At 41.6% G+C, this 15,508-nt stretch overlaps 1 protein-coding gene across 10 annotated transcripts in view; it reads left to right on the forward strand.

The window, feature by feature from the left end:
- The window catches only part of EFR3A (EFR3 homolog A), a 91,255-nt gene extending 83,709 nt beyond the window's left edge, over positions 1–7,546 (forward strand). For 7 of the 10 annotated variants that reach the window (XM_075085842.1, XM_075085838.1, XM_075085844.1 and 4 more), the window contains 4 exons: positions 2,385–2,433; positions 3,138–3,241; positions 3,874–3,923; positions 4,524–5,214. In XM_075085842.1, the coding sequence (XP_074941943.1) occupies positions 2,385–2,433; positions 3,138–3,241; positions 3,874–3,923; positions 4,524–4,629 (309 nt within the window). In that variant the 3' untranslated portion in view covers positions 4,630–5,214. Of the gene's footprint in view, positions 1–2,384; positions 2,434–3,137; positions 3,242–3,873; positions 3,924–4,523; positions 5,215–6,333 lie in introns of those variants that run through there. The other 3 variants (XM_075085845.1, XM_075085837.1, XM_075085847.1) reach the window with 2 other exon arrangements.
- The last annotated feature ends 7,962 nt before the right edge of the window (positions 7,547–15,508 follow it).

The following is a 15,508-nucleotide window of genomic DNA, read 5'->3' on the forward strand; positions in this document are numbered from 1 at the left end:
CCATATATTCTATGTCATCATATGCGATTCAACTTCTCTCTTGAAAGAATAAATGAGTGATATCTCTCTTGAATTAAATGAGAGAAGTTTCCATTTCATATTTCAAATTATTATGCTGATGTTATGTTAAGCACTGGTATATAGACATTTTTTGAAGAGGATATGGCAGTTTTAGAGAAATCAAAATCTTTGTATGGGCTCTCAGTTTAATGTGGTACAGTGTCTTGGATAATTACTGTTTGTCTCTCCCAAAACCAAGAATTTTGTTAATCAGAAATACATAAAGTATCCCTCCTTTAGTTGCTTTACAGTGTTTGTTTACAATGCAAAAGGAAAACCAATATTTTCCAACTTGCTGACTGCACCTTGATACCAAAATCATAAACATCTGAAAAACTGCCATAGAATCATTTAGGTTAGAAAAGACCCTTAAGATCGAGTCCAACCATTAACCTAACACTGCCAAGTCCACCACTAACTCATGTCCCTGAGCACCTACAGCTCTTTTAAATACCTCCAGGGATGGTGATTCAACCACTTCCCTGGGCAGCCTGTTCCTTCAGTAATGGTGCTTTATAATTTTTGCTAATTCTTGTTCCCTCATAATTCATGTTTTTGGCCACCTGCAACGTAAGATGATACACTGGATGTAACTCAAGAGGAGGGGAAAAAAGAAAAGTCCACGAGGATATTAAACCTGATTCTCTTGCTATGTAGATTAGTAAATATAACATAATCCGTAACTGTCTCCAGAATTACACTGTAAAAAAAAAAAAGGAGCATAAGGCTTTAAGATTGAGAGGATAAACTACTTAATTAATGAAGTTTTAGGATAAATGATGTATCATTTCTGCACTGTCTGCGGTAGAAGACTTTATCCATAAAATATCTGTTATTGTTTACAATAGGAATGCAGTTCTTTTGTCAGCACAATCAAAGTGTTTTATTGTGGCAAGTCTGTTAGTGAATCCTGTTCAGGAAGAGGGTTTATTCCATATGAAAGTGCCTGTGAAAGCAGCTAATGTGCTTCTGTGATATTAAAGCTGGCTAATATCAGCAGCTACTATGGATGTTAATTAGAAATCTGAAACACTGCCATAAACAAGTAATATTTACCAAATGTGAATTGTAGAAAAGGTGATTACTTCAAAACCTGAATACTCTTTATCTCTAGCCATATCCACAAATATTTGACATAAAGGGAGTTTTGATGTTCGTTTATTAACCTTTTATATATTCAGAGGTAGAGAATACAATGCTAATGCAGTAAAATCTGTTAGAAAAGTATCATTTACAGCTCCATTTCCTGAAATAACACTGATGTGAAAAGGAAACAGCTGCTCCTTCTGGCTTTTCCATTCACAGTAGGTCAAGTCAATGGATTAAAAAGTTGAAAGGATTCAGAGTCTTTAGAATCGGGTGAAATAACTTTTTGCTACCTTACAGATCTTTAATCTTAAATTATGTTAGACCATTCTAAACAATTAGTGTTTATAAGGAAAAATAAGTGCTGCTTGTTTACATGTAGTTAATTAGTAAGACAGTCAAAGCCTTACTGTTATATTCAGGTGAACACTGTTCTGCCACCTAAGCATTCTCCCCTAATGTTATCACAGTGCTTTCACTGCAAACACACGTACTGCTACAGAATTTCTAGGCCTATAAAGAATTGAAACACAAAGATCCGTGAGCTGGAGCTCGTCAGAAAAATGTTCACGCGTCTTTGGTAATTTTGCAGCCCCAAGCAGTTCCTAATGAAGTACATCTGCAGCAGCAAATGGATATTCATATTGCTAAACGAACACATTTTCTCAGTGCATCAGACATAGGTTGTTATGAAGAGCCGTTTAGCTCCAAAGTTTATGGCATAAGCACCAAATTATTTGGAGCCCATACTGGTATGAAGATAGCCTAAAGCAACAACCATTTTCCACTCTACCCTCCACTACCATCTCTTGTTTTAGTATCACGTTGCTGGTAACTCAGCTAGTCTCAGGAAGCAGTTGCTATTATTCTCAACAGGTGTCTAAGAACCAGTGCTGAGGCTTAGAGGTATAGAAACACCACAGCATATACCTGACCCAAAGGAGTGTTCTGCCAAAATTCAAGTCCTTTCCCAAGGTATTGTTGACGTAGAGTGTCTTGACCAGAATTTGGAAAGTTTTCCTTGATCTCCCGTGATTAAAAGTTTCTCACTAATTGCAGTGGCTTAAAAATGTGAATTAGTGATCTGTCGGCTGTCACAAGCTCCAGGTAAAACTATGAGAAACTTGTAAGGCAGAAAAGCTCTGTGGCCATTTTGGCCTTCTGTATTTGTCACATTGCTTATTTTTTAGAAGCTTGTTAGATGTGAGTTTTAAGGGGTTTTCTTTTCTTGTGTTTAGACTGATAATACTGAAGAAATCACCTTTGAAGCTTTGAAGAAAGCAATTGGTAAGATTTATTACAATTGTGCTTATGCAGCATAGTTCTAGATTACTGTGAAATCGCTAGAGAAAAAGGTGTTGCCAGAATAGCATAATCAAAATATAACATTTGTTTCTCTTCAGCTAGTAAATTTATTTAAAACTGTCAAAAGCATGGATTAGACATGGATGTTTTAAACAATAGATGCTGGTATTTTAGACAATAATTCAATCTGACAGTTTTCCAAACCTGACTAATCACTGAGGGACTTAAATTCTTTAGATGCTGCAAAGTTCCAGCTTTGTTGTAAGTTCACTCAGCCTATGGAGGTTGAACTCACTTTTCCCAAATTCTGATAGAAAATCCCACCCACCTCTCTGCATGATACTGGGAGGGAGGATAATCTCTTCTTTCCTCTTGAAGGGGAACTTGTGTGCAGTGAGTGAGAAGTGCAGTCTTGAGTCCAGATAATAAAACAAAAGGAAGCCTGGATGTACTCGTAATTGAAGCACATAGTAAGAAAGGGGCAAATCTGAGGTCCTCAAATCAGCTTCCTGAAATTGTATCTGGATTTTGGTTTAGAAGCAATGACAGATGACAGCTCACTTAGGTATGGTTGCATCACTTCAAACACAGTGGGTTTTTTCTTCTGCAGGGCACATTTGAAGGTTTGTGTCGCTTATTCTTGATAGGCAAAGATTATATTTGTCTTTTATTATTATTTTTTTAAGATAACAATGGACTTGAAGAGCAGGAAAAAGAAAAAAGGCGTCTTGTGATTGAAAAGTTCCAGAAAGCACCATTTGAAGAAATCGCAGCACAATGTGAAACCAAAGTGAGTTTCTGAAAAATGTTTTACAGCACTGAAGATACTAGTGTGGGCATTAATGGGGATGTGCTAGCTAAAGGTGATTTATGTTATCATGTTTCTGCTGCTGCTGCTTCTAAAGAAGTTCAGTTCTTTGTCTTCAGCTATTTTCTCTACTATTATTAATGTTGGAAATCTCCGGTTATTTTGTGTGCTTTTGATTGTTCCTAGACCATTTGAAAAGGAACAGAAATGTTTTACACTCTTCATCTCAGTGTTTTCCCTACTATCTTTGAAATCTAGATTCACGGTCTGTTCCTTTTTCATCCTGGGATAACTGGAGCAGTATTTACCCCATTATATATTTTGAATAACTCAATGTATTTCAGGATTATTAAACTCATATCTGCAGCAGCAAAATGTGCTATGTAATTCCTTGCACTCCAAGACAGGCTTGCTCAGTCTCACATGCCTCTTCAGGGCTCAGAATCCTTGAAGCAGTGAGAAGAGAAATAGAGATAGGAAATGCTGCCTGGGTTTGCCATGTTGTGATGTGAAACGCACTCACTGAGTTTGTGACTGGGTATGGCCTGGCACATACATTTTAGCTTGGTTCGATATATAGTAGTTAATAACTCAATTTTTATTTTCTTTCCTAGGCAAACTTGCTTCATGATAGACTTGCACAGATCCTGGAACTCACCATTCGGTAAGGCTTTATGCAAGAAGAGCAAGATGAATGAAAAATGAGTTATAAAGCAATTGTGACCACTGTGAAGTGGTTGTGTCATAGAGTTCTTAAACACATGTAATAGGCAGAAGTTAACTGACCTAACTGAATGTTGTGGTTTAACTGTGGTAGGCATCTAAGCCCCACACAGCCACTGGCTAACCACCTCAGCGGGATGGGGAGGAGAATCGGAAGGGTGAAAGTGAGAAAACCCATGGGTTGAGATTAAGACAGTATCTGTTTGAGAGAGTAATTAGAAAATGAACACCCAAAATAGCCCATGACATTATTACAGGCTGTTGTGGGCGTCCGTTGTGCAGTGTGAATAGTATTTGTTAGCAATAAAATGCATTTTCGTAGTTCTGTAACATCAGTGAAGTTGATGATTTAGACCAGAGTACAAAAAAAGCCCCGAGGCGTGATAATTTCATTGGAATTTCAGGAGCAGGGTAAAATACTGGTTGTGAGGGGGGAAGGGTAGTTTGCCCTTGTTTCTCAGCTACTTGTATATCAAGTTGTAAAAAAGAAAGCAATCTATATAACTACAAATTATACATATTGATTGTTCTTCTCACACAGTCCTCCACCTAGCCCCTCAGGAACGATGACGATTACTGCCGGACATGCTCATTACCAATCTGTTCCAGTCTATGAGATGAAGTTTCCAGATCTTTGTGTGTATTAAGTGTCTTCTGAAGTCTGCTGGACATTACTTAGAGTAGAGTACAATAGAAAGAACAAGATGAGTTTTCAAATTTTATGGTTTATTTCATCTAAACTAACTTTAAAATAAAGATGAGAATGAGCCAAATACAGATCACTGTAGTCAAACTCATGAGACTGTCCTGAGTTGGTTTCATCTGTAATATATTTGAAGTTAGGTTTTTCATATATCGTGCTTCTTCATTTTCATATTTGAGTACATGTAGAAGTCAAATTTAAAACTTGTCTTGCCATATAGATGAATATTTCAGTTACACTAGGAATTTGTATTTCTGTAAATTCCTTTAATTTGAGGCATTGTAACTGAAGAACCTGTTAAAGCTTTCTTCTTATTTGTTTGTTTAGGTTTTTCTCCTCCTCTCCACCTCAATTCTATCTAAATAGAATGCTTTTGGCTTGCTTCATCTTCATAAATGTAACCAGTGGAGCACTACCTTAGCTCCCTTTTATTCATGCTGCCATAGCTAGCCAACTTCTTTATTTTAGAATATATGGAAAAAACCGATACTTTACATGTGTTCAAATACAGTAAATGAATTAATGCACACTTGTTGAGTTTTTTTGATGCATCACGTACCATGCTTTTTAGATATATACGCCCAAGCCCTTTGTTCCTCGCTGAAGTCAACTGCTTTGCATAAGAGAGGAGACATCTCCTCTTGAAACACTGAACTGTGCAATATTTTTCATGTCTTAAGGTGTATGGTTTACAGACTGTACTTTTGAAAATGCAGTAGTATTTTAATGTCTGCTTTAGTATAAATACATGAGAGATATATTTAGTATAGCAGAAAATAACCTGAGGGCATTTTAAATCATAAATACAGAAATTACAAATATATTCTATGAGGTATTTCTCTGTAGTTTATTACAGCTTTTTAATGATATTTTAGAAATTGAAAGAAAACTGGATGAAACCATTTAAAGACCAAGAACTTATTACATATGTTTTCAAGCAAAAGCATTGTCTCTGTTCATTTTTGTGTCATTCTCGAACCTGTCTAGAAATAAGGAAAATGTGTTAACTTTCATAGGTTTATGTATCTGAGTATACTAATGAAATGTGGATAAAGTAAAACCGATACAGTAAATCACTCAGCTTTTGATGATAATTGTCAAGGCTGTCTTTATGGCTCACTAAATTCTGCAGGCAAAAAGAAAAAACAGCTTGTGTCGATCCCAGGAATAGGAAGTTTGAAGTCCTCTCATCTCTCTGAATCTGACTGAAGCAGCACGAACATGAATGAATGTTCTAAAATGTCTGTAATAAATGTAAGACATTTAAGTTAGCCAGCAGTTTAGATAAACAGTGATCAGGCCACAAACAAAGTGATCTAACTTCAGTTAGCCCTGCTTTGAGCAGGAGCGTGCTTGAGATGACTTTCAGAAGTCCCAACCTAAATTAATCTATGATTGCATAATTCGAAGATCTGAATGGTTATCAGGCCGGCTAATTCGCTGACTGTTCTGAGCAGTTGCAAACCCACTGTAAAACAGATTTTAAGTTTTTTTGAACTGTAGTACAGTATTCCAGTGGACTACGTCTAAAAGCCTGATGTGATGTAACATCAGAGAAATATCAGCTACTTAAACCTATGAGATAACGTGCTGAGACTTTCAGAGAGCATTCACAAAACTCAAAAGGTAATTGAGACCTTCTTTTCAGTTTAACAGTGCAATCACAGCTGTTAGTGGATGACGAAACAGCCCCTTATCTACAGCATTCCGTTGTGATTTTTACTGCTGCAGCGTATCAGCCTGATCAGACCGCAGTCTACACATAAGTAGGACTCGATGTCACTCTAGCTTTTAGTTCTCACTCTTTGTTTTTTTCTTTTTTTTTTTTAAGGTAAGACATAATAGTTTTTTGGCCTATATAAAGAGAGTAATTTTTAAAATAGTCTATCTAACCTAGGGATACAATGTAAAACACTTATCCACTCCGTCATTTTTTTTAAGAAGAACACTGTGCACTTTTGTACAAAAAGAAAACACGGAGTCTAAGAACTAAAGAATGTACTTCTGTTTGCACTCTTGCAGTGTGGAGACTGTGCTGTAAATACAGGATTGTTTCTGTGATTGAATTCTGTTGCATGAATGCTGCATGTGAAAATAACTAGATTCAGCGTTTCGTTTTCTGATCTGTTTATGAAGTATTTTTGATTTTTGCTAATGATAGGTTTCCATGTTTTCAATGTTCAAATGAGCTTTGTTTGGAAAATGCAGGTGTGGTGCAGGTATTGTGCGGGGAATGAAGAGCTTGTAACACTCCGTGTGGTCACATGATATTTATTTTCTTCCTTTCTGGAAATTCAGGGAGTCTGTAAGTTGATAATTGGTTCACTCTGGCCTTTGTAGACAGCTGGGAGATGGAGTGGCTGAAAAGTGTATTGTCTTCGTAGCTATTGTTATATGTAGCTAATGAACAAAACCAAATGAATTAAGAATGCAGTTGTATGGTATAAAGCTGCTTTGTTTCACTTATCTCTTTACGTTCCTGAGACAAGTTGCACAACTTCAAAGCTCCATGTGCTTACTGGGCCTGTGTTATCTGCAACACATTGAGTGCTGCCACAGCGTTTATAAATTGATATCCAGCTGTTTAAATGTATTCCAGCTCTTGCTTTGGGTTCTTTCCCATTGTGTCATTTTAAAAAACTGTAGCTTTTGGTAGTGGGTCACTTTAAATTAAAGTAAATCCTTGTTAATTTCAAAAGATAGACCTAGCCTGCTGTCTGGGATCTGCGTGGGGCTGATTTGTCTGTCGTTCTGGTGGTCACATATTCTGTACTGTACGTAATGAACCAGTTTCAATAAATGTAAGAACACACTGTGCAATCTATATTTAAGCAATAAAATAAACCAAAATTTAAAATTAATCCGTTCTAAGGTCAGTTAATTTTTATTGCTCACAATTAAAATGTCAATGACGTAATTTTTTGGCATGTAAAATACGCTTCATTTTACATTTTTTTTTTTTTGCAAATGTTATAGATTGCATCGTTATTAAACTACTACCTGTATTTAAGATCAAACCATTACTATTACCCAGACCACTGAAAGTTGAGAATGCGACAATAGCAAAATCATTTCCTAGTAGCAGACAAGCTTCAGGAAGGTGAAGAAGCTGTGCTTTTCAGGCCTGCCTCCCTGCTTAAGGAACATATTGGGTTTGTAGTATCAATTTCTAGGAATAAAGTTGTCAGTGTGTGCAAAGGTCTGCATACAGCTCGCACACAGGTAGCTTTTTTCGAACAGTGATGCCATCTAATGGGGCTGAATATTGCACTGTTGTTCTGTTACTTTCTTTTTTGGGGAGCATTCATTTATTTAAATGGTTTTAATGGTGCACCCTGAGAGAAGTGGGAAGAACAGTTCTTTTTTCCTATTTTGACGAAGCTGGGACCTTTTCTAGCTCGTGTGACATGTCCTGATGTATTTAGAGGCTTGTGTTGCCGTCTTTTTTTCCCTTGCTCCTCTGTTCCTAGTTTTTGCAGACATCAAAACTTTGTGTATAATGAGGGAATTTCATAGGGTAGGTGTCATCTTTCTGTAATCTGTGACTTCGATCAGAACCCTCTGCTGAGACGCATGGTCCTCAACCTTTTGTGTTGCTCAGTTTGGTCTGAGCAGGATTTTGATGATGGATACCTCAAAACAGTCCAGGGAGAAAATAGTAGCAACACATGGGAGATTATTTTAAATCATGTCTAAAGAGAAGGTGTAGAGGTGAGTAAGAGGTTCTGTCAGCCTACCACAGGAGACCAAACAGGGAAGGACAGAAGTGGCAGCTGGTGTGATTGTAAGAGAGAACAAAGCTGACCTGTGAAGAGGTGCTTCCTGGAAGTATTTGCTGCTCCACACTGTTGCCTTTATTTGAAAGACTGAACTCATTCATTGCTCACAGTTTTAACGATACTGTGATCAAGACGACCAGTACACCCAAATAGTGGTGGTGTTCAGAGTTCGCGTCTTCCTGAATTATGTCAAGTCATTTAGGAAATCATGTTCGCAAATCTTTAGTACTTTATCAGCTTACAGGCAAAGGATAAGTGCTTTAAAAGTTAAAATAAATAAACCATTATCTAATGAAGTAGGAAATCTCTTCAGATCAGTAATTAATAGATTAGTTGTTCATTTGGGGGAAGCAACTAGGTTTTGGGCAGCTATGCCCCAAATATTTGAAAAATACAGTGTAAAGTTACTGTGAGAATTGAGAGAAGAAAGGAAAAAGGCTATGCTGAGTGCCTCATCTTGACCTGCTTATCTTTTTTTTTTTTTTATTATTTTAGCACTGATCTCTGAGAATGAATAGGTAGAGCTAATCATAGCTAGGATATGGAGGATCTCTCTTTATCAACACAATTCATACGGTAGTAATTACAGAACAACTTCAATGTTAAATTACTGCTGAAATAAGAGATACTGGAAAAAAGCCCGAAGGAAGTAATGACAACATTGCCTGAATAACGGCATATTTATATTGTAATTTCTGTTACTTGATTGATTCAAATGATCCATCCCTACCTCTACAATCAGAAGATTCAGCATATCTCTGAGTGAATATATGCATGTCTTATTTGCATAACCGCAAATGTAATACTAGTTTCTAATAATGAGCAGAAAGGGATTTTTTTTTCTCTTATGCGTGTATTTTAAATGCAGGGTTCAGAGCAGCAGCACTACTGTCATCAGAGAAATGAGCTCGGGGTATTATTAAGCAGCAACACACTTAATTCATTTGTTTAAAGGCCAATTTTTCCCATTTCATCTCATCATTAGCTATCCAACCTTTTCATTATCATTTTTATTTATAACTGCTGTGAACTATAGAATAGTTTTTCACCACTATGATAAAGGTCCGATCCTGAAACAGATAAAGAGCAGCGCAGTGTAGATCTCATCCTCAGCACTGGACAGAAATGGGCATTTTGCAGATTTGTAGCATCTTCCTTAAGTACATGAAATGCCCTCTTTCTGTACAGCATAATGGGGGAGGGGGGAATCAAAGTTAATTAAAATCTTGTCTGCAGGTAGAATTTCTCTTCACTATCCTCTCTGCCTTCCCTTAAAGAAAAAGTCTCCATGTTCTGTTTTTTTGCTAGTGCTAATGGTGTAGCCACTGTAGGCAGTGGGATTCATGTGGCTGAATACCTTCTGCGTTTGTTTTTGATTTTGGGGTGGGTTGTTTTGGTGTTTTTCTGCACAGCTCTAATCCTTTGCAGTTTTAATGTCGGAAAAATACTGAAGGGGGAATACCACCAGCCAGAGGTTTATAGAGTATTAACCGCTCCTCCAGGAACGTTCACTGGGATTTTCACGTGCTGTTCTCAAAATGTCCAGTTTGCACAAGGAGACTTAATGATACAGTTTAGTTAACTGCTTCATGATTTGGAAGAAATCGGGTAGTGTTTCTGTATCCAGCATTAGGATGTAGTCCTTGATCTATAATGAATACCCCTGTGACAAAATTCAACCCTGTAGAACAGGATTATAGAGAAGAAATCCAGATCTGTCAGCACAACTGAATTGCTAGAAGGCTTGTAACAACACTTTTTCTTCTAAGAAATGTTAGTGAATCATGGAATTGTGGAATAGTTTGGGCTGGAAGGGATCTTCAACCCCCTGCAGTGAGCAGGGACATCTTCAACTAGATCAGGTTCTTCAGACACCCGTCCAACCTGACCTTGAATGTTTCCAGGGATGGGGCATCAACCACCTCTCTGGGCAGTCTGTGCCTGTGTTTCACCACACTCATCATATAAAAATTATTCCTTACATCTAGTCTAAATTTCCCCTCCTTTAGTTTAAAACCATTACCCCTTGTCCCATCACAACAGGCCCTACTAAAACGTTTGTCCCCATCTTTCTTATAAGTCCTCTTTAAGAATTGAAAAGCTGCTGTAAGGTCTTCCCCTTGCCTATTCCAAGCTGAACAACCCCAACTCTCTCAGCCTGTCCTCTCAGGAGAGGTGCTCCAGCCCTCGGATCATTTTTGTGGCCCTCCTCTGGACCCGCTCCAACAGGTCCATGTCCTTCCTGTGCTGGGGGCTCCAGAGCTGGACGCAGCCCTGCAGGTGGGCTCTCACCAGAGCGGAGCAGAGGAGCAGAATCCCCTCCCTCGCCCTGCTGGCCGCGCTGCTTTTGATGCAGCCCAGGGTAAGGTTGGCCTTCTGGGCTGTGAGCGCACATTGTTGGCTCATGCCCAGCTTTTCATCCACCAGTACCCCCAAGTCCTCCACAGGGCTACTCTCAACCCCTTCATCCCCCAGCCTGTATTGATATTGGGGGTTGCCCCAACCCAGGTGCAGGACCTTGCACTTGGCCTTGTTGAACCTCATGAGGTTCTCACAGGCCCACCTCTCCAGTTTGTCCAGGTCTCTCCGGATGGCACCCTGTCCTTCTGCCATGTCAGCTGCACCGCTCAGCTTGGTGTCATCTGCACACTCGCTGAGGGTGCACTCGATCCCGCTGTCCATGTCATTGATGAAGATATGAAACAGTACTGGTCCCAGTACGGACCCCTGAGGGACACCACTTGTCACTGGTCTCCATCTGGACATCGAGCCATTGACCACTGCCCTCTGGATGCGACCATCCAACCAGTTCCTCATCCACCAAACAGTCCACCCAGCAAATCGTATCTCCCCAGTTTAGTGAGAAGGATGCTGTGGGGGACCATGTCAAAGGCCTTACAGAAGTCCAGATAGATGACATCCGTAGCTCTTCCCTTGTCCACTGATGTGGTCACTCCATCAGAGAAGGCCACTAGATTGGTCAGGCAGGACTTGCCCTTGGTGAAGCCATGCTGGCTGCCTTGAATCACCTCCCTGTCCTCCATGTGCCTTAGCACAGCTTCTAGGAGGATCTGTTCCATGATCTTCCCTGGCACAGAGGTGAGGCTGACAGGTTGGTAGTTCCCTGGCTCCTCCTTTCTACCCTTTTTAAAGATGGGCACAGTGTTTCCCTTCTGGTCCCCAGGGGCTTCATGTGACTGCCATGACTTTTCAAATATCATGGAGAGCGGCTTAGCAACTACATCAGCCAATTCCCTCAGGACTCTGGGATGTATCTCATCAGGTCCCATAGGCTTGTGCATATCACAGAATCACAGAATCACAGAATGGTGGGGGTTGGAAGGGACCTCTGGAGATCATCTCGTCCAACCCCTCTGCTTGAGCAGGCACACCCAGAGCAGGGGCACAGGAACGCATCCAGGGAGGGTTTGAATGTCTCCAGGGAAGGGACTCCACAGCCTCCCTGGGCAGCCTGTGCCCCTGCTCTGGCACCTGCACAGGGAAGGAGTTTTTCCTCATATTGAGGTGGAACTTCCTGTGTTCCAACTTGTGCCCATTGTCCCTTGTCCTGTCGTTGGGCACTATTGAAAAGAGCCCAGTCCCATCATCCCGACACCCACCCTTCAGATATTTATAGGTATTGGTGAAATCCCCCCTCAGTCTTCTTTTCTCCAGGCCGAACAAACCCAGGTCTCTCAGCCTTTCCTCATAAGGGAGATGCTCCAGTCCCCTGATCATCTTCGTAGGTCTCCTCTGGACTTGCTCAAGCAGTTCCACATCCTTCTTAAACTGGGGAGCCCAAAACTGGACACAGCACTCCAGATGTGGTCTCACTTTGGCAGAGTAGAGGGGGAGGATAACCTCTCTCGATCTGCTGGCCACACTCCTTTTAATGCATCCCAGGATACCATTGGCCTTCTTGGCCACAAAGGCACAGTGCTGGCTCATGGTCAGCTTGTTGTCCACCAGCACTCCCAGGTCCTTCTCAGCAGAGCTGCTTTCTAGTAGTTCAGCCCCCAGCCTGTACCGGTGCATGGGGTTGCTCCTCCCCCGGTGCAGGACCTTGCACTTGCTCTTGTTGAATTTCATGAGGTCCCCCTTGGCCCAGCTCTCCAGCCTGTCCAGGTCTCGCTGGATGGCAGCCCAGCCTTCTGGTGTATCAGCCACTCCTCCCAGCTTGGGATCATCAGCCAACTTGCTGAGGTTACACTCGGTCCCATCATCCAGGTCATTGCTGAATGTGTTGAACAGGGCTGGACCCAGCACAGACCCCTGGGGAACACCACTAGTGACAGGCCTCCAGCCAGACTCTGCTCCATTGATCATGACCCTCTGAGTTCTGTTGTTGAGCCAGTTCTCTGTCCACCTCACTGTCCTCTCATCCAACCCACACTTCCTTAGCTTGTCCGTGAGGATGCTGTGGGAGACAGTGTTGAATGCCTACTGAAGTCAAGATAGACAACATCCACTGCTCTCCCTTTGTCAACCCAGTCACAGCATCACAGAAGGCTATCAGGTTGGTCAAGCATGATCTTCCCTGGGTGAATCCATGTTGACTACTTCTGATATCCTTCTTGTCCTCTACATGCCTGGAGATGACCTCCAGGATGAACTGCTCCAGCACCTTTCCAGGGATGGAGGTGAGGCTGACTGGCCTAGAGCTTCCCAGGTCCTCCTTCTTGCCCATTTTGAAGTTTGGAGTGACACTGGCTACCATTCAGTCCTCGGGCACCTCTCCTGTCCTCCACAACCTTTCAAAGATGATGGAGAGTGGCTCAGCAAGAACATCTGCCAGCTCCCTCAGCACTCACAGGTGCAACCCATCGGGGGCCCATGGATTTGCGAGGATCAGCAGATTCACGCTGAGCAGGCTCACGCTGCCTCCAACCTTGACATCACCAATGAGATCACTTGCATTGGTGACCAACAGGTCCAGTATCGTATCCCCTCAGTTAGGGCTATCTATTATCTGGCTTAAGAAGTTATCCTCAATGCATTCGAGGAATCTCCTGGATTGCCTGCAGCTCACCGTGCTGCTTTTCCAGCAGATGTTGTGGTGGTTGAAGTCCCCCAGCAGGACAAGAGCCTGTGAACCTGTTGCCTCCGGTAGCTGGAGTAAGAAGGCTTCATCAATAGGATCTCATTGATCAGGTGACCACAAGGTTCTCTTTGTTGCCTCAGTCTCTGCTTCTTACACATGAGCTTTCAACCTGCTCGTGGCTATTCTTCAGAAACAGCTTTTCACACTCTATCCATTTCTTGACATAGAGGGCAACCCCTCCACCCGTCCTTCCTCACCTCTCCCTTCTGAACAGCCTGTGGCCATCGATAGCCTCACTCCAATCACAGGATTCATCCCACCAAGTTTCAGTAATAGCAACCAGGCTGTAGCTCTCTAGCAGCACGGTGGCTTCCAGCTCCTCCTGTGTGTTGCCCATGCTGTGTATGTTGGTGTAGAGGCACGTCAGCTGAGCTGTCGGCGGAGCACCCCTTAATTCCTTTGAGGTGTTTCACTGGCATTTCCTTGCTGGCTCCTCAGGAGCCCCTGGCTCATCTCTGTCAGACTTCAGGTATGCTCCAGTGTACTTAGCAAGCCTCAGAGCAACAGGCTGAGGGCACTTGCTGGCACCCCATCCCTCTAAGCTTGGAGTGTCAGCCCACGGCTTGTCACGGGTGAGCCTGGTATTATCCCTCTCTCCCTTCAAGTCTAGTTTAAAGCTCTGTCAATGAATCCCACTAGCTTGTGAGCAAAGACCTTCTTCCCCTTTGACAAACGTGAATCCCACCCGATGCCAGCAGGCCTGATGCTGTGTAGGCCATCCCGTTATCAAAGAATCCAAAATTCCGGTGGTGACACCAAAATGGAGCAACGTATTAATGAGTGGGTACGACTGGAAACCTCCCTGTATGCCAAGATCGGCCACTCTGCTGTGCATTGGGCTGGCTCCGGAGCAGCTCACCTCGGTGACTGACTATTAGTTTCAGGTACACCACCTTTAAATCTTTTGTTCTAAGAGAAGGTTAAAAAGCAAGGGAGATTTGGAATCTTTCAATAAAAATATTTTTAAATCATTATTCTGCGCTTTTTTTCCAGTTAATAGCAACAAACAAAAGTACGCCTTTGTTAAGAACCATGAAGCATTAAGTGTGAGCATTCTTAGAGACCTTTCTAATTCCAAGAGAAAGTAAGACAGGTACAAGTTGACCTTCAATTATTAATTTGTTTCTGGATGGTCAGGACCACACAGTCAAATGCATACCACTTGACTTGACATACCACTTGAAGTTGAACTTATGAAGAACAATATGCAAAGTAGGTAGAGTTTGACACCAGTGTTAACATTTTTTAATCCTACTGCAGGTCTGCAGGCTCAGAATTGTACAACTCAGAATCCAAGTGTCTCGGGTAATGTGGTAGCTGAGCTGTTGAATTCTTTCGTGCTTCATATCTGAAGATACCTCAACTGAGAAGTAAAACTACCTCGTTTTGATTCCTGGTTCTAGTTTCTGAGATGTCTGGGGAGTTATGCTGAGACGTTAGTGCAGAACTGAACCCAAACTCTGAACTCAAAGAGGGTGGGGTGGGGGGTTGTCAGTCTTTGTTTCTTTCGGTGCTCAGCACTGGGGAAGCTACCGGTGAGAGTGAGGTGCTGTTACTGCTTCCCAGAGCGTGAGATGTGGCTCTAGGGATCAAGGATGCAGTTGAAGAGAATATGACAGAGGAACACCAACATGACTCAACTGAATAAAAGACTGGGAATCACCAATCTAACCGTTAAAAGATCTCACAAGTGATGTAAACACAGAACAAAGTCACGGTCAACATGGCAGGTCAACAGATGAATGGTCAATCAAATGAAAATGATAGGACTGCTTTTAAGCAAGAAGTCAGACCTTCACTCATACAATTAAATGTGCTTACAGAGGAAGTACCTTATTAGTATGGTTTTGGTTTTGCAAATACATGCTCAGAGAAATTATGGAAATATGAGTAATCCCATTGAATAAGATGTTATGTGCTATTTTGGGCAGGTCACCTTCTGG

Source organism: Phalacrocorax aristotelis, chromosome 2 (assembly GCF_949628215.1).
Source record: "Phalacrocorax aristotelis chromosome 2, bGulAri2.1, whole genome shotgun sequence".
Lineage (NCBI taxonomy): Eukaryota > Metazoa > Chordata > Aves > Suliformes > Phalacrocoracidae > Phalacrocorax > Phalacrocorax aristotelis.